This window comes from Pelodiscus sinensis, chromosome 13 (assembly GCF_049634645.1).
Source record: "Pelodiscus sinensis isolate JC-2024 chromosome 13, ASM4963464v1, whole genome shotgun sequence".
Classification (NCBI taxonomy): Eukaryota; Metazoa; Chordata; order Testudines; family Trionychidae; genus Pelodiscus; species Pelodiscus sinensis.
Genome location: NC_134723.1, coordinates 3,705,195 through 3,728,287, shown reverse-complemented (window position 1 = coordinate 3,728,287; position 23,093 = coordinate 3,705,195). Strand labels below are relative to the sequence as shown.

Here is a 23,093-nt window from a genome sequence, read left to right as displayed (position 1 = left end):
TAGCCCAGGCACACACTTAGTTCCTCTTTCCGTTCACCAATCATTCGCTGAATCAATCTGTTTCTGTCCCCAGATGTTTTCTCTGCTGGTCTGTATTGGCCACATACACTGGTCAACATTCTCAGCCCATAGCATAGAATCATAGAATACCAGGACTGGAAGGGACCTCAAGAGGTCATCGAGTCCAGTCACCTGCCCTCATGGCATGACATGCTTCCTCTGGACTGCTCCCCCTATGTTGTCCAAGGGGTTTGTCAGCTACACCTGCCCTTGGACCGGATGGCGGCAACTTTTCAAACCAAAGGAGACTCAACCAAAGGAAACCACAGCGCTTTCTGGTATGAGTTATGGACAAATATTAATCTTTGCTAAAACCCGTGACACCTTTGGGATGCCTCGCTCTTTGCAGGAAGATGCGTCCGCCTTCGGAACACACATCAACAATTATTAAGATCCTGAGCAGCAGAGCAAATGTGACTCAGTAGTTCTGTTTGCAAAGGCTTTTCTCCTGATTGCTTGTGCTTTGAAGGCAGCATGGTACAGCCAATCAAGCCCCTTCATTCCCAGCTATGGCCATTAACCCTGCCTCTCCCTCTCCGGCTGAGAGAAGATTGAGCAGTATTCTTGCAATCGGCAATGTGCCGTTAATCATGTGGGGGTGAAATTCACTTCTCACACAGGAAGTCCTCCCCCCAGTGGCTGGGTTTTGTGAAGGTTGCTTAGCAGATGCTGGGAGCGGCCGTCCTAAAACAGCAACACAATCGCTCTCGAGCCAATTTTCACCTTGCAGATTGCAATGCTGGAAGCTGCTCTTCTGCGGCTCCTAGACAGCATGTCCACATCCTAACCTCCTTGGCATGCATACCTAGTTGTGGGCACCCTCCTGCAGTGCCTGGGCCATGGAGTCTCTCCCAGCTGCACCTCCCAGTGCTGCGGAGGCACATCACAGGTGAATTTCACCCCTGGTCAGTTACACAGCGCACGTTCCCAGGGATGCCACAGGCTGCAGCGGATCAGCCTTTAAACCCATGTACACTACACACACTAATTGATGCAGCTCTGCCGCCAGTAATCATGCCTGCAATTGCACAAATAAAACTGCAGGCGCCAAAGTCCACAGACTGATTAGACTAATGATCAGGCCACATTTGCGATGCCTGATAGAGAAGGTGGTAAGAATTGCTAGTGTTTTCAACAGTCACCTGAAGAACAGATTCACAATCAATTAATTAATTTGTTGGGAGGAGCCACGATTCGTTGTGCATCCTCAAAGCAAGTGAGTCGCAGTAGCCTGTTATGCGCTATGGAGCCATACATGCAGGTCTGAAAATGTTTTACGATTTAACACTACATATGCTGTGATTACCTCTTACCGTCGCTTCCAGTGTAATGAGATTACGAGTATGGAGTAACGGATTGAAAGAATGATCAATTACCGCATGCAGAATTCTCTTGGAAGTGCACTGCGATTTATTTTATTCTTAATCAGGCATGTTACTGACCAGCGATGAATGCAACTGACGTAACACTTTTCATTCTGGACAATGCTTCCCTCAAAAATCTGACCTTGCCAATGTAACCCACACACCAAAGCTTTGTCTACACTGGCGCAATCTTGCGTCAGAAATATGCAAATGAGGCTAAGCGTGGAATATCGCTGAGCCTCATTTGCATATCTAATGAGCCGCCATTTCGCGGAAGAGGCTCTTGCGCAAGAAGGAACGTCTACACTGCCCTTTCTTGAGCAAGAAAAACCCTCTTGCGCAATGCCGTTCTTCCTGAAAAGTTATAGGTGTAACGGCATTGCGCAAGAGGGTTCTTCTTGCGCAAGAAGGGCCAGTGTAGATGCTCCTTCTTGCGCAAGAGCCTCTTCTGAAAAAAACGGTGGCTCATTAGGTATGCAAATGAGGCTCGGCGATATTCCACGCTTAGCCTTATTTGCATATTACTCGCGCAAGAAGCCGCGAGTGTAGACATAGCTCTAGTGTGATTACTGAGTAATGCAAGTGGTACCTAGACAACAGTTAAGACCAAGAGACCGCTACAGCATAGGCTGGGAGCCAGCTGGCTTTTAGCTCAGAAGGTCCTATACTCAGCTCCTATACTCAGCTCCCGAGGTCCCAGGTTCAAATCCACCTGGTGGCAGTTACACCAGCTCCAGATAAGCAGGTGAAAAATAGAAGATTAGAACAGAAAATGTTTGGAAACCTTTAGGACTGGCATTCAAAGACATTCTATCTAGTGAACTCATTCACTGAGTAGCTTCCCATGGGCTTTGGATCAGGCCCAGGAGCCCTAAGGAAGGCAAGAATGTGGCAAATTATGACGCTGAGAATGGTAAGGCTGGGCCCACATTTTACAGCATCTGAGGGCATCCTGGTAACCAAAGCTCGGGAGCTCAAGCAATCCGACTCCCGACAGACGGGCACACCAGATTGGGCCTGAAGATCCTGGGTTGGGCTTTATATTGTGGATGACTCATGCAGGATGTCAACAAGGAAATAGGCATTTGTTGCCATCAGATACAAACCCGTCCTCTGACCTGCCGGCGTATTGATTTGGCCAGGGTTCCCTTTGCTAGCGAAACAGAAAGGAAACGTGGAAAATCAAAGCAAATGGGAAAATAACCCAGATCCTTCAGAAACAGCTCATTGGGAGAAAAGGCATCGTTGCCCTCCACCATCCATCACAAAGCTGACTTCACGCGCTGCGTTCCTAATGGAGGAACAGCCAGGAAAGCTAGCACGACGAGACAGACATTTCTAGCGCATTATAGACCTCTCATCACCTCATGTTTCTGAGACAAGTTTCTCCCCCTCTGCCCAAGCGCACACACACTGTGGTTGACAATGAGATTTTTGCTGAATCGGAGTCTGTCTATATATAGCTGAGCCGTCTCCTTGGAGAGATTAAAGCCAGGATCAAGGAGAGGTAGGCTCCATCCCCCACTCGGCCACTGACTTTCACTTACCTTCTCCGCATCCCAGTCTAGAGAAGTCGGATGGCAATACTACCTACCTCACAGAGGACTGGGAGGGCGCGTTCGTTACCTTTTGTAAAACATGTTGGGCTCTTGCGCAGTGCTAGAAACATGCAAAGAACCCATCCTCCCCCATGGTTTATAGGGAGGGTATTTGGGGGTCATGGAACAGGGTTTGCTTGCTCCTTGAAACACTTTCAGTTCAGAAAAGTGTCCACCTGGGGCTTGGAAGGGCACAGCACACCCGGCCGCATCAGCCCTACCGCAGGGAGAGGGTTGGGAGAGGGATGCCGAGTTGGCGGGAGGAGGGGCTCGGAAAGTAAAAGGATTTTGGGAACAGTGGTGTGGCTGGTAGGGCTCACGCACAAAGGAGACTGGATCCTGCAGAATGTGGGCACCGAAGGGGGTGCAGCCAGCCAGCCAGCCCTCCCCCTCATGGGACTCCTGCCTATTAGCAGGAATGAGGCCAGAGAGGGCAGCGCTTTGCGAAGCGCCTCTTTAGTCTGAGGAGAACCATGCCTCTGCCCACGGGGTCGCCGACGTGCCCGTTCTTCATCTTTATCCAGCCCACCTCCTCAGAGGGAGTAGGCATCTCCAAGCTTGCTCTTACTCAATGCAGAAGGCTTTGTCCAATGCTTCACCTCACTGGCGCCATGGGTAGCTGCTCCTCTTTGTGCTGGGTGGAGCCCGAACCTCTTGCAGGACCAAAGCCTGAATGCCGGCAGAGCGGAGAGCAGGGCACAGCTAACCAGACAGACGGAGGAGAGAGCAGGACACACGGCCAAGGAACTGGGTTCTAGCATTGGGCCTTTGATGGGGGTGTAATTTTAGGGCTAAAAGGAGCCACGTCAACAGACTGCTGTGAGGGGGTATTCCAACCCTGCACTGGACCTCAAGGGTTAACCAGTCACTTGGCCGAGAGAGACTCGTCCCCACTGCCCTACTGAGCATGCTCCAGCTAGAGGTCGGCTATAAAGACGGGTCGAGCAGCTCAGTCGGGGCTGGTCGCTGCCGGGGAAGTTGGTGCTGCCGGGGCTCTGGAGGAAGAGCAGCTGGTAGGCCGCCCCACAGAGGCCAGTCAGAGGGGAATGGCCAGAGAAGCCCCCAGTCCAGTCCAGAGGAAAGCAGCGAAGGCGGCTGTGGTGAGTCCGGTAGGAAGTAGCCCAGGCCAGGGAGTTAGGTCCCTGAGAGCTCGATGTGTTTCGGGTGGATTCCCCACTGAGCTAGTGGTGGGCTCCCCACCACCGACAGGACCTGGGCTGGGACCTGGGGGAGAGGGTGGGCCTGGACTCTGGTGACGTTCCTCTGGAGAAGACAGGCCGGAGAAGAAGCTGGATGAGCTCAGCCTCATAGATTAGGACCATGGCCTGGGGAGCAGAGGAGAAAGGGGCCTCCTGCTGCCTGGCGTGGGGAGTTCACATGGCTGCTTGCAGGTGTCCAGCGAGGAGCTGCTCAGATGTGCAGGTGAGTGCAGGATGGGCCCGGAGACAGCAGGAAGCGGTGACGCTTGCCCAGGCAACGATGCCATGGCAGGAAAGCAGCAGCTGGGCAGGCCCCGAGGAGGATCACCTGAAAACGCCCCGCCTTGAGGCAGGGACGTTGTTGGGGGACAATCACTGGCCACTCTCATTCTCACAGGTCTGGCAGCCTTGCTGGAGTCCCCGGGCAAAGCTCGGTGGAAGCGACCTTTCTGGAGCGCAGGTGCAGAGATCAACAGGAAGGAGGCCGCCATGGAGTCCAGCCGTGACAATCCCACTCCATTTGGTCCCTTGGGCTTACAGTGTAGTCAGGATCCTCTCTAGGGCAGGTGGGAAAACCCCTCAGAGGTGGCACCGCCCATCAGAGGCCGCATCGCCGGAGTCCAGAGGGGAATCTCCCCTTGGAGGCAAGTCATCGCCTTTCCAGTGACGAGGCTCCTTCAGCCCAGAGGCAGTCCCTCCAGGTTCCAGTCGGGGGGATCCTTGGTGGGACTGCTCTGGAGATTCCAGGGGTTAGATGGCTTGTATGGAAGCCACTCATCTTTCACGGGTGCCTTTTCTCTGCTTGGATTGCTGGCTGCCTTGCAGGACACCGCGGGAGATGGCTCTTCTCCACCAATCCCCTGTCCTCACACAAAATCGCTGCGTGGGGCACCAAAAATGGTTCTCCAGCTGGAATGACTGCCCCAAGTCTTCCATGGCAGCTCTACTTGGTGAAGCAGAACTCCTGCAAGAAAGTCTTTGCTCCAGCACGCTAGTCTGGACGCTCCGTGGTCGACATCAAAGGCATTGGTCGACCGCCCCGGTAAACCTCATCCCACGAGGCATAACAGGGCGGTCGACAAATGCCTTTGATGTTGACCGTGGAGTGTCCAGACTAGCACGCTGAGCCGACAAACAGCTGATCGGCTCAGCGTGGCAGCCATTTTAATTTAAATGAAGCGGCGATTATTTAAATTGCTGCTTCTTTTGGGTATGTCTAGTAAACTAATCTACATGGCTCTGGCGACAGAGCCATGTAGTCTGGACATACCCTTAGAGTTAATCATGTCTATGATGGCAGTACCTTGAGACTCTCCATGTTCAGGGCTTCCCTGTGCTAGGTGCTGTACAAACAGAGCAGTAGTCTACAATAGACAGGACAGATGAGGGGCGAGGGACAGGGACACACCTGCAGAGCAAACCACAACGTACATGGTCCTCTTGGTCTGTGGCAGCTGTTGTGAGTGGGCAGGTGTCCAGAGGTCGGCAAGTTAGCGTCCTGAAAAAAAGCTGGATAACTCCAGAAAGCCAAACCACCCAGCCACCCTACCTCCTGGTGGGAGTGGGAGAGGTCGTTGCTATCCATGCCACAGAAACGGAGAGAGTTTCAGTCCAAGGGCTGTCAATCTGGGCCCTTCTCCCAGTGCCAAAATGAAATCGTTTTCTCCCTCATCCGGGTTTGGGTCATTGGGCAAGCATCCACCTTCTTCACTGGACTGAGGCAGCTCTAGGGTTCACTTGCTCACAGCTTTTTGGATGCAATCCATCCGCTCTTTGCCCTGCTTTCTTTGGGGTCTCCTTCCTGCCCTCTGGCTCCTGCCATGTTACCTTCACCGAGTCCTCTTCATTCATCATCTCCAAACTGGCCAAGTCAAGCTTCCCGGGATCTTCCCGCTACCTCAAGGCCTCCGACTTCCACCTTGCAGCTTTCACTTCACAACCCGTCTCTTCGGGTAGCTCTGCCGATCATGCAAAGCTCATGGTAAGCTCCTGTAGATGTTGAATCTGCTGCTTCTTTATAGCCCCAGCTTCTGGGCCATGCAGCACGGTGGGTGCTCCATTGATCTACACAACTGGGCTTTTTGCACTACAAATGAAGCGCACTAGTGTCTTTCTGCAGGGGACAACTTTATAAAGACCAGACGTGGGCACTTCACTGCTGGTACAAATACTTCCCTCACTTTAGCCCCATTGCTCTTCCTTGGGTGCTCCTTCCATAGGTGGTCTCAGATATGGTAACAAGCAAATAGAACATTTATCAGAGCTGGAAGGAATCTGTTCCACTTTCCTGATCTGTAACATAACTGGGGGTGGGTGAAACTCATGAGGATGGAGAAGCACCAGGTGGGACAAGCCCTCAGACAGTTGGATGTTTATCTGACCATCTTGAATCTTGGGCTGCAAATCTCACAGGAAAAGCTTCCTTTGTAAGATTTCGGGTACGTCACGTGTCTGCTTTGCCTTACTGCAAGCGCAAGTTTCTTCATGGTCTTTTCAGGTTCTTTTATCCCCTCTGGTGTGAAGAGAATCGCTCAGAAATGGAGAAGGCCTCTTTTTTCGAAGTTAACTGAGGGTTTGCTTTGCTTAGCTTCTGGATCATTTAAGTTGGGTTTCGTTATACGTGGTGGGTGAAGGACCACATCAGTCCTCATTTTATCCCCTCAGTTCTGCCCATTTCTAACCAGGACCCAACCAATTTAGGATCTGATCCAACTGGTGTCAATTGGGCCACATTCAGCCCCATTGTGTGAGGTTGATCACAAAGGCGTTGTAGCTGTTCCCATTGTGTCTCACTTGGTCGGACAGAATCCCACTGTTCGGCCATCGCTTTTGGAGAACAGACTCAGTCGGTAGCATCACACTGGTGGAAAGCAGAGCTCAGGTCCCAGAAGAGGCAGGGACTCTACAGTACAGTTGATACTAACTCTAGCTCCCCATTTGCAAGCTCCACCTCCCACCCTCTGATCTTGTTTTCAAGGCTATGACTCAGTCCAAAGGAATGGACTGAACTATTGAATTCCTTCTCCCCAGCTCTTCCTCCAGGGATACTCCCCGTTTGCACATGGTCCCTCAGCAGCCCCCAGCAGCACATTATCATGCACAACCAAAAAACAGGCTCCAGCACTGAGAACAAGGACAAAGCTGATTCTGAAACTGATTGAATAAATAGGACAAGGGAGCAGTGCACCACAACAAGCCATTCCTCTGAGCAGCCCTGACAAGATCGGCAAGGCAGGAGGGGGTGTCAGTGTAGGCCAGGGAGGCCTGCCACAGAGGAAGCTGTCAGAAAGGCGGCTCCAAAGCCAGAAGAGAAATCTGGCTGATGCCCACTAATTTTTCGCCAGTTACTGCTTCAGATGGCTCTCTACCTCCTGGTGTAGCTGACTGCCAACAGCTGAGCATAACACACAGCACCTAATGTTGCCCTCCCTGTGATATGCCTGCCTGGCACTGGGGGAAAGCATAGGACATCCCCTCATGTCCTTCATCCCATGGGACATCCCCCCGTGTCCTTCATCAATGGGACACGCCCCCCCCCACGTCCTTCATGCATGGGACATCTCTCCACGTGCTTCATCCACAGGACATCCCCCCACATCCTTCATCCATGGGACAACCTTCCCCCCGCCCATGTCCATCATCCCATGGGACATTCCCCCATGTCCTTCATCCCATGGGACACCCCCACCCCACGTCCTTCATGCATGGGACATCCCTCCATGTGCTTCATCCACAGGACATCCCCCCACATCCTTCATCCATGGGACAACCTTCCCTCCACCCATGTCCTTCATCCCATTGGACATCCCCCCCCACGTCCTCAATCCATGGGACATCCCCCCCACATTCTCCATGCCATGGGACATTCACCCAGTGAGGGAGCAAAGAGAGTGAGGGTGGTGGCTTCCCTTGGTGTGATCTTGGCTTTGGGCATAATGCTGGAACATCACGGCAGCAAGATGGCGCAGAGCAGCCCCGTTATGGAGCAAAGGAAGCGTGAGATGGCGCCACACAGAGATGTGCACAGACACAACCAGACACCGACGCACACACGCATGCACGGCGGGAGGGGCAGATGGAGACATTCCCCGGCTCATGAGCATTGTCGGGTTTTTCCCCCAGCTAACGATAAAGGCAATACATTGCCCCAGCCTCTTTTCCCTCCACCCCGAAGAACCGCTCCAGTCAAGACCTGCATTGATGACCCCAGTGAGTAGCATCCAGCCAACTGGAATGTGCCGGGCTGCATGTTACCCACTCCTGGTCCCAATGCAGCTCTCTCGTGGGGCGTTTCTTCGCCCTCCCGAGCTCCCGGGCCTTGACTACAGGACCCACCTTCATCTCCTGGGCCTCCAGCACCTTCTTGCCATCCCAGGCCCAGCTCCGCTTGGTGAAGTAGTTGACGGTGGCAAACTCGATCAGCGCAGAAAACACGAAGGCGTAACAGACGGCTATGAACCAGTCCATGGCCGTCGCGTACGCCACTTTGGGTAAGGAGTTTCTGGCGCTGATGCTCAGTGTGGTCATGGTGAGGACGGTGGTGACGCCTGCGGGGACAAAGCAGGAGAGGAGGGGGCTGTCAAAGAAGGCAACCACCTGGCTGAGGCTGGTCAAGGAGCTGTCTCTTCCCACTAGCTCTTTGACCTCCAAGGCAGAGATGCTCGTGGACCAAACGCACCAAAGGCATAAGTTGGGCCAACCCCGTTGACTTCTGTGGACCCATGCCCACTTACCCCACCAATGGGTTTGGCCAGCTGGGGGCCCTGGAGTCCTGGGTTCTATTCCCGGCTCTGCTTCTGGCCTGTTGGGTGACCTTGGGCAATTCACTACGCCTCAGTGTTTGCTCTACTTAGATGGCAGACCGTACGAGGCAGGTCTAATCTCACAATGTGTTTGTACAGCGTATAGTACACTGGTGCTTCCACGTGCTACTGTAATAAAATGATGGTAAGGTGCAGCCAGCCAGGCCAATCTAATGGAACATTTGGGAAGGAGCTGCTATTAGGATATTTACATTGTGTTTTGTGGAGCATTTAACACATGTCTGTGTACGCTCCCCTCCCTACTTCCTCCCACAAAAAAATAAGTGTCAACGCTTAAGACGTCTGCAGCCCTTTCCGTCTGTTGACCTCAACGGTGGCTGAAAACAATTAACGCAGTTTAATGGCTGGGGAAACTGAGGCACAGAGCAGGGAAGAGGCTTGCCCAGGATCACACAAAAAGTCACTGGCAGAGCTGGGAACAAAGTCCAGGTGTCTGGCCTTACAAGCTGGTGTGCTCACTGCTGGACCGTGCTATCAGGATCCATAAGACAGGTCCACTGCCATTATTGGCTGCAAAATGGCCTTTTACAGTCTGTCCAGTGGTGCTGGATGGGGCTGACTCCGACTCTGAACCAGTGGCTTTTGCCACGAAGGGAAGGCTGAATGAACCCCTGCAGCATCACGTGGCATGCACAGGGGCTGGGCCTGCAGAGATGGGCACGTGCACGGGCCAGGGCAGGGGGAGTCAGGCACTTGGGAGATGGGACACTGATTTTTGGAGGGGGGCGTTGAGTCTCTCTACCTCTAGCAACCTGCCTCCATGCTTAAATGGAGCCCTGACTGATTCCACTGGCCACTGTAGAGGGAACAAGTTGGCCCTGATCTCAAATAGTCGGTTAATATATTTGTGGCTCTGGCCCTGCCTTCTGCCTCGGAAGTGAAGTGAGAAGATAGCGTGTAAAGAAATGAAAATAATTGCAATCTAGGTAGAGTGGAGTCCTGTTGACTCCACCCAGGGATCAGTTCAGCACATGCACAAGTACAGTCAGAAAGCACAAGCGGTATATACAGACCATAACGCTCTTCCCCACACACCTGGTACTTCCGGCATGTCAACAACACCTCCAAGAAAGCAGCCAGTTCCATGTAACTGCATGGTTATTACTCAGGAGAGCTGATCAGGAATTTGTTGGCAAACTGTTTTTTGCTGAAAAATACTGATTCTCTGCAACCCAAACTGCTTTCACGAAACACGGTCAATTTCAAAGACTAGCTGTAGAGGAGCCTGGAGGGCCCTGTGTGGACTGAAATAATAAAGTCTGCCTTGACCACAATGCGGATGTCTAACAAGCAAAACCCAGGCCTGTCTCAAGTCTGGTGCAAATAGGCACGCAGGCAAGGCCCTCCGGGGAAGCTTTGAGAGGCAGGAATGTTTTGCATAACAATGCAGATTAAGCGGCACAGCGAGACCACATCAAGAGCGCATGAGAAGTAAACTTGTACTGCTACTTCTGTTTCTGATAAGGAAGAATTACAGATGCGGCCATGAAACTGTTAACTACGCTCGTCAGTTTTGCAACATCCTGAGTAGCAGGATGTACCTAAAATAGGGCATTGGGCCTTTTAGGTGTCCTACACAATACGTAATCAATTGGTAATATTATTAGAACGACCAAGTCTCACTTTGCTATAAAATGGGCTTACTAAGAAGAATTGATGAGAGGGAGGGAGCAAGACTGACTCGCAGGTCAATCCTGCTTGTTTTAATTCAAAGTAATAGACCCGTCACACCGGCGACCCCAGCGCATGGCGTTCCGATGTGTGGGAATCAAAGGGACCATGAACTCCTGCCTGATACTGTAGGTAGCATACAGATGAAGTGTAAGTGAAGTAGGCTTTATTATTGTATTATAGTAGATCTTCTATCAATTGCTTTTGCATTGCTTTGTGCTATATTAATTGCTTTAGAATGTATGGTACGTACGGTTTAAATTGTATAGTCATTGTTTTTAAGGCTTATAAAATTTAAACAACTATATTGACTGTTTAAAACTTGTAATAAATAAGAAAGTGGTTAAGTCTCTCTGGAGTGTCCTGGTTTCCCTTGGATCTAAAATAAAACAAATCATACAACAATATATAAGTTGAACCTCTCTGGTCCAGCAACATCCATGTTCCGGCATGATTTTACATAGCTGGGTGTCCACGTATCGTAGGTGTGGCCACATTTCCTGTGGTCCCGTAAAGTTTGTTTACAGCCACCAGTCCTGGCTCTCAATGTTCTGTGCTATTATTTAGCTCTAATATTCCCCTAACTGTCTTCCAAGAACCCAGTAAGCAGTGGAAGTGTTGGTGATGCTGCTAGATAATATTGACTTCCTGTGGTTTGGCAAATTCGCTGGTTCGGCACCGGCCAGGTCCTGAGGGTGCTGGACTAGAGAGGTTTAACCTGTACTAACTTGAAAACATTCTGAGAGAAAAGTTTCAACATTATCAAAAGGGAAAGTTTCCATTATTTGAGTTCAAATGTTTTCTGATTTTTAAAAGATAAAAAGTCAGAACTGAAACAAACAAACAAACAAACAAAACCATTTGGAAATTATCGAAACAAAACATTCTGGCTGAAAGTGATTTTTTTTCAGTGTTTGGTTCATAAAATTGCCTGTCGCCTGAGTCCTCCCCCCTTGGGAAGGGAAAACTTTTCGATGTCTTGAAAATCTCCCTGGGTGGAGAAAACAATTTGCCACCCTGCTGTATTACTCAGCACCTGGTTTGGCATCATGTGGGGTTTCTCATGACGGCTGCATGATCTGGCTGTTCTGACGAGCACAGAGGGCGTGAGGGGTGCTGCGCTAGCCCGGAGGACGGAACGGTGCTCACAATTTAAATCATTTGTATTTCCTGTAAAATACGCTCTTACCGAGGACAGTAACATCTGTTAAAGATTAGAGCCAGCAGAACATTCTGTTACCATGAGGGACTGCTGGCCAGCCAAATTGTATCCATGTCTGTTGGGTTCTGCCAGCAGGGCAGCAATGTCCATGATCGGTCAGAGCGCTAACAGGGTTATCCAGGGCACTGTTTGTTCTTGGGCCACTGCCCAGTGAAAAGCCGCAGCAATGCCGCCTCCACGTTGCACCTAGGCCTCGGTCATGACTGGCGGGAAGACATGGCAGTAGGTAGATTCACCTTCTCCATGGCCTTTTAACCCAAGGACTAGCTCCCAGGCTCACTGATTTCAGACGACAAGCTACAGGAGAAAGGCTCTGACTCTGGTTCTTTGCTCTCCTGACATCTTTCTCTTCCTGTTCTGAGTTTCCTCCCTCCCTGTCCTTCCCGCTGCCTTCCCCTGCCTCCTGTGGTGTCCCATGCAGCGCAGAGACATAACTGATTCCACTGATTAGAATCTGGCCTGGCAGCACTTTGGAGAGCAGGATTCCGACTACTTCGACCTTGCCACTTGCCCGCCGGATAGACATTAATGGAAGGTCTGAGCAAGGACGAAAACCCCATCACGAACATTACAATGAGAGGTAGTAGCACACCGCAGACCCCTGCCTATGCCCGGAGGGCTGGCATGCTCCAGCAGAGGCCAATGGCTCACAGGAATCCAAGGCACCTGCCCGTGGGTGATAGAGAACCGATTTCACCGATCCCCCAAGCTGCTCAGCAGCTGCCCTGCAAACGGAACTGACCACCAAGCAGAGGGCTAGGGACACACCTGGGGTAAATGAAATGCAAGGTTCACAAACGAAACTCTGTAGTACCAGAGGCTGGGGCACCTGATAGATTAGAAGACACCGGCAGATAGACAGACAGATGTCGAGCCATTCCCTGCCGTGCTATGTTTACCTAATCGGCCACGGTTGCTCTTCCAATGAAACCCCTCCCCCATCAGCACCCTGCATGCCAGAAACTCACCGAACACAGTCCGGGCAGGAACAGACTCCCTGTTAAGCCAGAAGGAAACCTGTGATAGGATGACAGTCATAATGCAGGGCAGGTATGTCTGGATCACAAAGTACCCAATCTTCCGCTTGAGGTGGAAGTGCGTGGTCATGACGACATATTCCCCTGGAGGGACAGCAGGTTAGAGCAGAGAGCAGCAGAACAACCGTTACTTGCCAGGCCTGACTCAATACAACCTCAGTCCAGAGCTCAAAGTCGCATTTTTTATCCCCAGAGAGCGTGAGTTGTACCCCGGTCCTGTAGCGCCGTCTCACCTGATCCTGCAGCAAGTTACCATCTGCCCTCGTGATAAACTAGATCCTATCATAACGACAGGAAACGGGCATGTTTGTTACAAACCTTGGGGTCCGGCTTGCTCTCGTGTGCAAACATAGATATTGCCTTGTGGAAACAGAGATTGCTTTGCACGTGGGCAGGTGGGTGCCCAAGCCAGAGCAGGGACCTAAAGCCCCCAGCGTTAACTCTTTTTAAAGCCCCTTTCCTCGGGACTTGAGAAAATGGACGCAAACTGGCTGAAAAACATGGAGCAACGTGGCTTTCCCTGGCTCACCCAGCCTCTCACACCTGCTCCTCTGCTGAACCGAATTGCACTCCCTTTTATACTCCTCCCCCCCAGCCATGTGACAGGAAATGCCCGGTCACCCTCAGAGAAGGCATCACCTGTAGCCTATCACAGTGGAGTCTGTGCCCTCTATCTTGTGACACAAGATCTTACGACCTGCCAATAGCCAGCCCCTCCCCTGTCATTCATCCGGAAGGTCGGGACAGGGGCTGGTTTTTCAAGATCTGGGGGCTGAGCCAAGGGATAACGTCTAGCTGCTGTTTCTAGTTCCCCTCCGCTCTCTCTGCCCCAGCACTCCTGCTAATGGTAGAAGCCCTCACAGCGGCCTCATCACTGCTGGAACATGGTATCTTTGTGGCTCGACTCTAGCTCTGTTCAGCCGTTATGCATTGGTGGCTTTTGCAGGTTTCTGGCCACGTCGGCCTAACCTTGTGAGTATTTTTATGCCAACTCGAGGGCAGAGCTAGACTGAATTCTAGTGCCCTGAGCTCCCCACACTCCTTCCCGGGAGGCAAGATGGGCTGTTAACGATGGATACAATTCACAGCAAGTGCGAGAGAGAGGACACGGCCCTCTAGGAGAGCTGTAGTAGCAAGCACACAAACGGAGAAAGTCCAGGGAGCGACACAGAGGGGAAATGCAGCTCTCTAAGCCTGGCAGGGGGGCCGGAGGGGCAGATGGGAGAGACAGAGAGAGAGACGTTTAGTACTGGTGATTAAACAGAAACCGTTTGTCGGGGACGCGCTTCTATAATTGTGCGAATATTTGCCCAAGAAAACTCATCGAAAATCAGGGGGAGCATCATCCTTCTTTCCCTCTCTTCTGGGAGTCTGACCCCTCAGCTGGGTGAGGCAGGAGCGTTTCGAGGGCACACGTGGCTGCCGTGGGCTGAAGCCCATTGATTCGCAAGAGGAGCCTGCCTACAGTGGCAGTGAATGGCAGCTGGGCGCCTAACAGCCATTGGTGCCTTGGAAAACCTTCTGACCCTCTCTCCTGCCCCATTGCCCAATGGAAGGGGAACGGGTGTCTCCACGGCGGCGGAGCTGCATGGTGCCTCGCACCTTGGACATGCTCCACTTACAAATGCCCAAGCATGGGGACGGACGCTCTGCCAGGCTGGGGTGGTGTCCTGAAAAACCTACAGATATCCTCGCTAGGCAGCTCTCAGCCCCATGGCGTTGGAGCACCCACATCGTGTGATGGAGCTCTGTCCCATAGCTCAGACACGCTCCGTCTGAGCGCCACATCAGGTGACTGTCTGGCTGGAGATCCAGCCTTCCTAACCGAGGCATGTTCCTAGCTTTCCTGACCGCACAGACCGGACACCATTGCTGGGAATAGCATCCGGTCCATCCAGTCAGGAACGTTGGCAGTGCTACCTTCCATCTCCCCCCAGGCCGGCTTGCTCTTGGGGGCATCGCACTGCTTCTCCATCCAAACCTCCATCTGCTCCATCCAACAGCCAGAAACACAGTGTGGTGGGAAGGGCCTGTGATGCCCACTCACAGCCTGGACTGCAGGACGGGCTCTGTCTCCTAGCATCGGTCAAGGCTACTGTGCTGCTGGCAGTGCTATCCATGGACAGAACCTGGGACCTGCGGGCATCACTGGGGATCTGGCCTTTGACCGAGATACCTCCCATGACAACGCTATACACTTGATTTCAACATCTGTATCGCCGCCCGTCCCCACTTGACAGTACACCCTGCTCTTTTGCCCATCTCCAGCCCCACCTCGCGCCAGTACCTGTACTGGATCGGACCATCTCTGTCCCGACAACATGGCCCAGGAGGTCGTATTGATTCAGGCGAGAGCCTCCTTTGGCCACTTCCACCGATTTATCCTTTCCCAGCGTCCACGTGTAGATCACCTCCGTCTTCGTGTAGGCGTCTGCGGAAGAGGCAGAGACAGAGGCAGAGGAAAAGGAAGAGGGAGAGAAAGAGGAAGGAGCAGAAGGAGAGGCAGAGGAAGAAGAGGAGGAAGGGGATCATGCGTGAGAGCAGCCCAAAATGAAGCAAAGATTTGGGGCCACATCTTCAGGGGAGCCACAGTGACTCCTATGGCCAGTGATGTCTGACCCCCAATTATAGAACCAAAGTCAGGGCTGCAGATGGCTGCCTGCCTCGTGCCTGGAGTTTAGCGAGGGGTCTGAGGACAACGCAACATCTTACGGGCCTCCTTCATAGTGGCTGGTCCCTTCTGAACACACTGGGCCGTGGAGAGTTCGGTGCTGCTCTCCGCTACTCACAGATATCGGCCGGGCTGAGTCACAAGCAGAAACTGGCTCTGAAGAGGTGAGTTTCCCAGAACAAGGGATGATAATCTGAGTGGGACTTGGCTCCTAACCCCCTCCGTGCTTTTGAAAATCCTTCCCTTTACTAAACGGGCCGTACGCCTGGCACGGACTGTCCTCTCCAAGGGAGCTTCCTCCCTCTCCTCAGCCCTCAGCCTTCTTTCCATGCAGTGATCATGTCTACCACAGAAGCCTGCTGGACTGATGGCCACGAGAGATTTTTAACTCTTCCCCGTTCTATAGGGTTCCCCTACAAGAGCCAAGGCGAGCGGGATAGTTTTCTGCAGGATCGCTGCAGAAGCTCGCTGGGACCTTGTGCGATGAAACGTAAATGATTGGCCTTCTCAAACCAGAAAATGCCATGATTGCATTCTCGCCTTTGGCAAAGCCTGCTAAGCGTTAAGGAATAAAGGCTGATTTTGATGAATGGGCTACGTCTCTCTGCGCGTAACTGTGCTGCGTAAGCATTTCCAGTGCAGCTCGGCTAATGCATCTTCAACCCGACCGGCAGAGGGCTGCTCCTGCCCTCCTCCCACCTCTGCCAGGGCACCTGCATCCTGCCCTATAACACTCCCTTTTATTCCAGCCCTGAGTCCCCACAGGCATACACCTTAATCAGACTAGAAAGCCTCCTGTTACTTCAACATGAGGCATTCACCTCCCCCATGTTATCTGCATGCAAATAAGGCTGCCAACTCTCTAACAGCCGTCCTCTGAGGTGAAGGCATTCCTTGTGTCATGTGTCAGTGGCACGGGTGTTTTGGACCCACTTACAGCCTGAAGAGATTTCTGCTCTCTTGAATGGTTTGTTTGCACAATGTGGAGCAGCCCGGTCCAAATCAGGACAGCTGGCAGCACAATTTCTGGGGCACAATTCCTGCACTCTGGACATAGCCAGGCATAGCCGTCTGACTGTTTTGTGATGTGCGTGGCCGTGGCATGCCAGGTGTTGGCTCACGCCCCGTGTCCATGGCACATGGCTAAACAAAAGGCTGAAATCAGCCTGGCTCGCCTGTGGGCCGGTGTTGTCAACCCAGGGGTTAGCATGACAAGACGGTGTTTAGTATTTAGACTTTATTGAATGCTTGTAGGTTGCTGTAGGTATGAGTCTCATTGACAGCCTCCATTTCCCCAGATCGTAGAGCAAAACACGAGTCCATAGGGTGCGCCTCTGGGACTGTGAATCACCAGGCAAGAGAGAGGCATTAATCCATGGGAAATGCAGGTCTCCAACAAGAAAGCGATATGTCCTGCCCAACAGGGAAAGTCCATGGACCCCACATGAGCTACTGTGGAACATGAAGATGTTTCGGTAACCCTTCCCTCTGTGAAGATGAGTCATGCAAGTGGATTCCTCCTGGTTAGCTGCCTTTGTCACTCACAACACGAATTAAGAAGGGAATTAAAAAAACCGCTAGCAAAAACAATGAGGAGTCCCGTGGCTTCTTAAAGGCTAACGGATTTATTTGGGCACAAGCTTTTGTGGGCAAAAACCCACTTTATCATGGCCAGAAGGCCTGTCATGAATTAGGTTTGGCCCACAAAAGCCCAAGAAATCGGTGAGTCTTTAAGGAGCCACTGGACTCCTCGTTTTTGTGGCTCACACTACAACAGCTGCCGCTCTGACATGAAGAAGGAACAGGAACTCTGTGGTGCTAGGACTCGTGGGGGAAAGCCTTGCTAGGAATAAGCTAGAGATCCCCACAGTTTAGCCCGGGTTAGCCCTAAAGGTTACAAAAAAACTACTCGTTATAGAAGCTTCTCTTAGGGTGTGTCTAGACTACAGGCTTTTGTCGACAAAAGTGGACTTTTGTCGACAAAACTATACCTGCTCTACACTACTGCCAAGTTCTGTCGCCATAATGTTGACAGAACTCGGCAGTTTTGTCGATGGTGGTAAACCTCATTCTACAAGGAATAATGCCTTTTGTCGACAGAGTTCTGTCGACAGAAGGCGTGCTTGCATCGACACTGTGCTTTTTCAAAAGAGAGCGTCTGGACTCTCTGTTGAAAAAGTGGCTTGCTTTGTCGACAGAACTGGCTGTTGTCTAGACGCTCTGTGTTGACAGAAGCTTTGTTGACAGTATCTGTTGACAAAGCGTCTGTTGACAAAAGCCTGTAGACTAGACGTACCCTTACTTATTGAAATTGAAGAGTGTAGCTCATTTTAGTGTATGGCTGCATCTAGACTGGCAAGTTTTTCTGCAAAATCAGTCGCTTTTGCGGAAAAACTTTCCAGCTGTCTACACTGGCCGCTTGATTTTGCGCAAGAACACTGATGATCTAATGTAAGATTTTAACAAATCTTGCGCAAATACTATGCTGCTCCTGTTTGGGAAAAAGCCCTTTTGTGCAAATGTATTTGCGCAAGAGGGCCAGTGTAGACAGCTCAGGACTGTTTTGTGCAAAAAAGCCCCACTGGCGAAAATGGCGATCGGGGCTTTCTTGCGCAAAACTGCGTCTAGATTGGCACGGACGCTTTTCCGCAAAAAGTGCTTTTGCGCAAAAGCATCCGTGCCAATCTAGACGCTCTTTTCCGCAAATGCTTTTAACTGAAAAACTTTTCCGTTATGTTTAGCAGCTTTAACCTTGTGAATAATTCTTTTGTTTCTTTTCCTGTTTAATAAAGCTTTACACAGAGGTGTGTGTGTGTGTGTGTGTGTGTGTGTGGCTGGGTGGGTGTGTCTAGACTACAGGGTTTTGTCAACAAAAGTGGACTTTTGTCGACAAAACTAAACCTGCGTCTACACTACCGCTGAGTTCTGTCGACAGAACTCATCAGTTTTGTCGACGCTGGTCCTCATTTTACGAGGAATAACACCTTCTGTTGACAGAGTTCTGTCGACAGAAGGCGTTATTGCATCTAAACTGTCCTTTGCGTCTACACTGCCATGTCGACAAAGCAGCTTGATTTGTCGACAGAACTGAATGCAGTCTAGATGATCTTTGTCGACAGAAGCTTTGTCGACAGTATCTGTCGACAAAACTTCTGTCGACAAAAGCCTGTAGTCTAGACGTACCCTGTGTGTGTGTGTATGTGTGTGTTGGGGAGAGGGACAAGTTTTCAAACTTCCACACAGCAGGTTCTGGGAAACTTACTCAGAGAACCTTCTACTGCATGCCAAGTAAGCCTCTCCTACTTGAAGATTTCTGGGTAAACTTGCAAGCTCATCTCTCTTGGTCCTACAAGAGGTGTCACCTCGCACACCTTGCCTCACATTCTGGGACTGACACTGCTTCTGCAACGCTGCACACAACAGATCTGTAGCTGCTTTATCTGAGGATGGGCTAAGAGTCAGGTTGCGGTTTTATCGGGGTTATTTTTAGTAGAAGTCAGGGACAGATCATGGGCACTAAACCAAAATTCACAGAAGCCTGTCACCTGGTCCTGGCTTTTTCTAATAATAACTGTGACAAATGGGACAGACGGGGCGGGTGGGGGGGGGGGTGATGAGCGCACAAGCCCAGCTGCGGAAGGGGAGGTGGGGAGTCTAGCACCTGCCACCGCTGCGGCTGACAGTCCTGGGATCCTTGCCCATATCTTTGGCAGCTGAGGGCTGTAGCACTCACAACCAGTCTGAGGCTTGTGGCCTGGTTTGTGCCCTGATGCACCCAGCTGGCCAGGGTCCTCAGAAGCCTGAGGTGCATTCCGCTGAGTCACTGAGGACATGACTGGTGAACGAAAGCCCTCAAAACCTCAGCTCTGACCCAGCCTCGCCTCCTCACAGCTACGCAGTGACCAGCTCCCTGCTGGTGGGCGCCGTACAGATGCCACGGCCAGTTGTACAAGCTTGGCTCCTCGTTTCAACACTCCCGTCATATTAAAAAGATTAACCCCCCCCAAATGACACCCCGGGGACCTGCCACACACATGCGTGAGAGACTCCTTCCTTCCTCCGTGCTCTCCCTCTGGGCCTGCCTGGGAGCTGAGATGGAGGGCGGATTGAGGGGCTGCTAATGTAGGAGCAGATGCCAAAGGAGCTACTCTTGCCCCAGAGCAAGCTGCCCCTTCCTTCGAGTCTCTCCTCTCCCGGCGGGTCCATCCCTAAGGGTGTGTCTAGACCACAGGGTTTTGTTGACAAAACTAGACGTGCGCCTACACTACCGCCGTGTTCTGTCAACAGTAAGTCGACAGAACGCGGCAGTTTTGTCGACAGCGGTAAACCTCATTCTACGAGGAATAACGCCTTTTGTCAGCAGAGTTCTGTCGACAAAAGGTGCTATTGCATCCATACTGTGCTATTTCAAAAGAGAGCGTCTAGACGCTCTGTCGAAAAAGCGGCTTGCTTTGTCGACAGAACAGGCTGTAGTCTAGATGCTTTTTGTCGATAAAAACCTGTAGACTAGACGTACCCTAAATGTCTAACGGAACAGACTTGTGGTGCCTCCTCCTGGCAGCCACAGACTCAACATCCTGCTCCCTGCTGGACTGACAGCCCCTTCGCCCTGCCAGGATGTGCCACTCCCCTCTGTCCCCAGGGAGCGTGGCTGCCAGCGGGAACGGATGCCAAGAAAAAGAAGGTGATGCCGCAAGTGAGGAGAAACCAGCCTGTGAGGCAAAGGGCATGTCCAACCACTGCCTGTCCCCCCTGCTCTCCACTGCATCCCCCTGCCGATGGAACCCGCTGCTAGGTTATTATAGGGAGCACCTGGCAAGTGTGCGGCTGTTGTATGATTAATGTGAATGCCGTGTACGACCCGCTCGAAAGGCTCCATGAAACAAACACGCTACCCACCCACCCGCAGGCAAAACTAAACTGTCTGCCCCCCTTAGGAAGGCTGAACGAGGCACTTACAGCTCCCAAATTTCAGTGGGCAGGCATGCACGTCCATCGGGAAGTCCTCCAGGTGCATGGGGCACTCAGCGTGAATGGTTAACCTACGAGACAAACACAGGCCATTACCGGAGACACACGTCTGCTGGGGCTCCAGCGGGGAGCTGCTGCCGAGGCAGCTTGTTCTACATCCACCAACGCTTGCCAGCCGAGAGCGTGCTGGCCCTAGGCAGATCTCCTGGGGGCCAGGCTTCGGGGAGGGCGCTGCGGGATTGCACATTCAGGCTGCGTTTACACTTCACAGTTTTTGCGCAAAAACGGCTGGTCTTGTGCAAAAGCTCACAGACTGTCCAGACCTCAAGCGCATTTGTACGCAAGAAAACATACAGTGAATCGACAGAACAGAGGGGGTTTTGCGGTGTAGGTATTCCTCTTTCTACGAGGAATAACTCCTTTTTGTGCAAGAGTCATTGCTCAAGTGCCCTGGTGGCCATTCTGTGACTGGCAATCAGAGCTTTCTTGCGAGAGATCCTCCATGCAGTCTGGACGCTCTCTTGTGCAAAAGCACATCACTTTCCTGATGCACTTTTGCAGTGTGGACACGCTCTTGTGCAAGAAGTTTTTTGTGGAAGATCTCTTCTGCTAAAAGCTTCTTGCACAAGAAAACTGCCGTGTAGACGTAGCCTCAGAGTCTCCCTAGATTACTAGGGGTTAGACAAAGCAGCAAAGCACTTCCGAGAGTTACGAACCTGGGCACAGCTCTCCCTTGCCTTCCTGGCAGGCAGGACCACATGCAGCTGGGTGCAATGTACGGTGCTAAGCATGCTGCCCAGATGGACTGGCTGATGAAATAGGTGTGACTTTGGGCCACTTCTTTTTACTCAGTTATGCCCCCCTCTAGAGGAGGCAGAGGTACAGACTCTGCACTCTGGGAAGGGCAGGGCCTGAGGTGGTGCCTTGCTGCTGTGCAGAGGAGAGGATTGTGTGTCAGGGCCACCATGAGCAAGCACACGCATCCTCGTGCATCTGTGGAGCGGCAGGACATCACTTCACCTTGATGTTAACATGCAGCTGATTCCAGGGCAGGGCACAGCACCAGTGACACTGCAATACCTGGAGCGCACCTGGTGGGGACTGATAATAAAAGGCTTGAAAGTGTTTCCATGCAGCCAGGAAGCGTATGCTCCTTCTTGAAATGGCAGGGAAAGGCTGCGGCGTTTTACCATACGCAGCAGGAGTCAGGCTAGCAGGGGACTTTGGAGACACCAAATCTGAACGCGGTGGAGAATTCAAATGGCCAAGAAAGGTTTTTATGGCTTTGCTAGAGGAGGAGGAGGATGGACCCTGCAGGTCACGATGCTAGACCGAGAGTGAAGTCGTCTTACGAAGAACCTAGATCACAACAAGGAGCTAAAAATTCTCCATTGAAATTGGATCGCCCCCCGCCCACCTCCTGCAAATAAACCCCTGACATGTTGTTATGTTTTAGATCCCCAAAGGCTAAAAAATTAGTTTGGGAGTTGTACAGAACAACCCAAAATTTTTTAAAAACCCCTTTGGATGTAAATTTTAAAAATCTGATTTTTATGGACATAGTTTGTGGGGCAAAAGCATAAACCTTTCTCAGGCAGCTCTGCAGGTCCTTGTTCTCAGGCAAGACAAAACCAATGCCCTTGGGAACAAGCAGATGCAGGGATATGGATCTACTGAGCTGGACACAAGTGATCCAGCTGTGGCATGATATTCCCTCGATCCTCACGGAAGTCCCTGGGATAGGGTGACCAGGTATTTTAGGAACAGTCCCAATATTCAGGCTTTGTCTTATAAAAGGGCCAATTTCCCTCCCACCCCCACATCCTGATGCTTCACATGTACCATCTGGGCACCCTACACTGGGACTGCACGGAGCGTATGCTTGTGCAACGTTGTAGTGAGTCAGCAGATGGAGCTGCTGCCGGCCGAACTCCCAGGTCTGTCTGACTGCACATAAAGGCGGACGGCTCTTGCAGAAATGCTTCTTGTCAGCTACCTGTTCACGGAGCAAACGCTGCTAGAAACTTGCCCTGATGCAACCTGCTGCTGCGTTCGGCCTGCTGCCGGGTTAGTGAATGAATCTTGGAACTGGGACCCACTCCCAGGTCCAGGTGGCTGGTGGCTTCAGAGCGTGTGTGTCTGGTCCATCAGGACACTAGAAGAGCACCACATTCTCTCAGCTGGCCTGGCGAAATGACTCCCTGCTTCTGCCGCTCCTCTGATTGGCTTTTACAGGTTCTTGCAAGGTCCAAGAGAAGGGTAAGTCTGCCACTTTGCACCACCTGCCTTTGTGCAAACCACGCCTGAATGCAATGCAGATTTCTGTTTTTCATGTAATTGCACCCACGGGGACTACCAGGCTGTGCAGAGCTGCCCTTCTCACTTTCTATTCTACTCCCACCCCCCACGCTGGAGAGGAAGGGGTAAGAACAGGGACTGGTGGGGAAGGGCCGTGGCTAGAGGCCAGAGCACATGGG

At 51.8% G+C, this 23,093-nt stretch overlaps 1 protein-coding gene across 1 annotated transcript in view; it reads right to left on the bottom strand.

Moving 5' to 3' along the window:
• GABRA3 (gamma-aminobutyric acid type A receptor subunit alpha3) overlaps nucleotides 1-23,093 on the bottom strand; it is a 113,505-nt gene that overhangs the window by 5,457 nt on the left and 84,955 nt on the right. The window contains exons 6-9 of the mRNA XM_006136294.4: nucleotides 20,605-20,687; nucleotides 15,262-15,405; nucleotides 12,906-13,058; nucleotides 8,557-8,768 (exon numbers count right to left, since the gene is read on the bottom strand). Of these exons, the coding sequence (XP_006136356.1) occupies nucleotides 8,557-8,768; nucleotides 12,906-13,058; nucleotides 15,262-15,405; nucleotides 20,605-20,687 (592 nt within the window). The remainder of the gene's footprint in view (nucleotides 1-8,556; nucleotides 8,769-12,905; nucleotides 13,059-15,261; nucleotides 15,406-20,604; nucleotides 20,688-23,093) is intronic.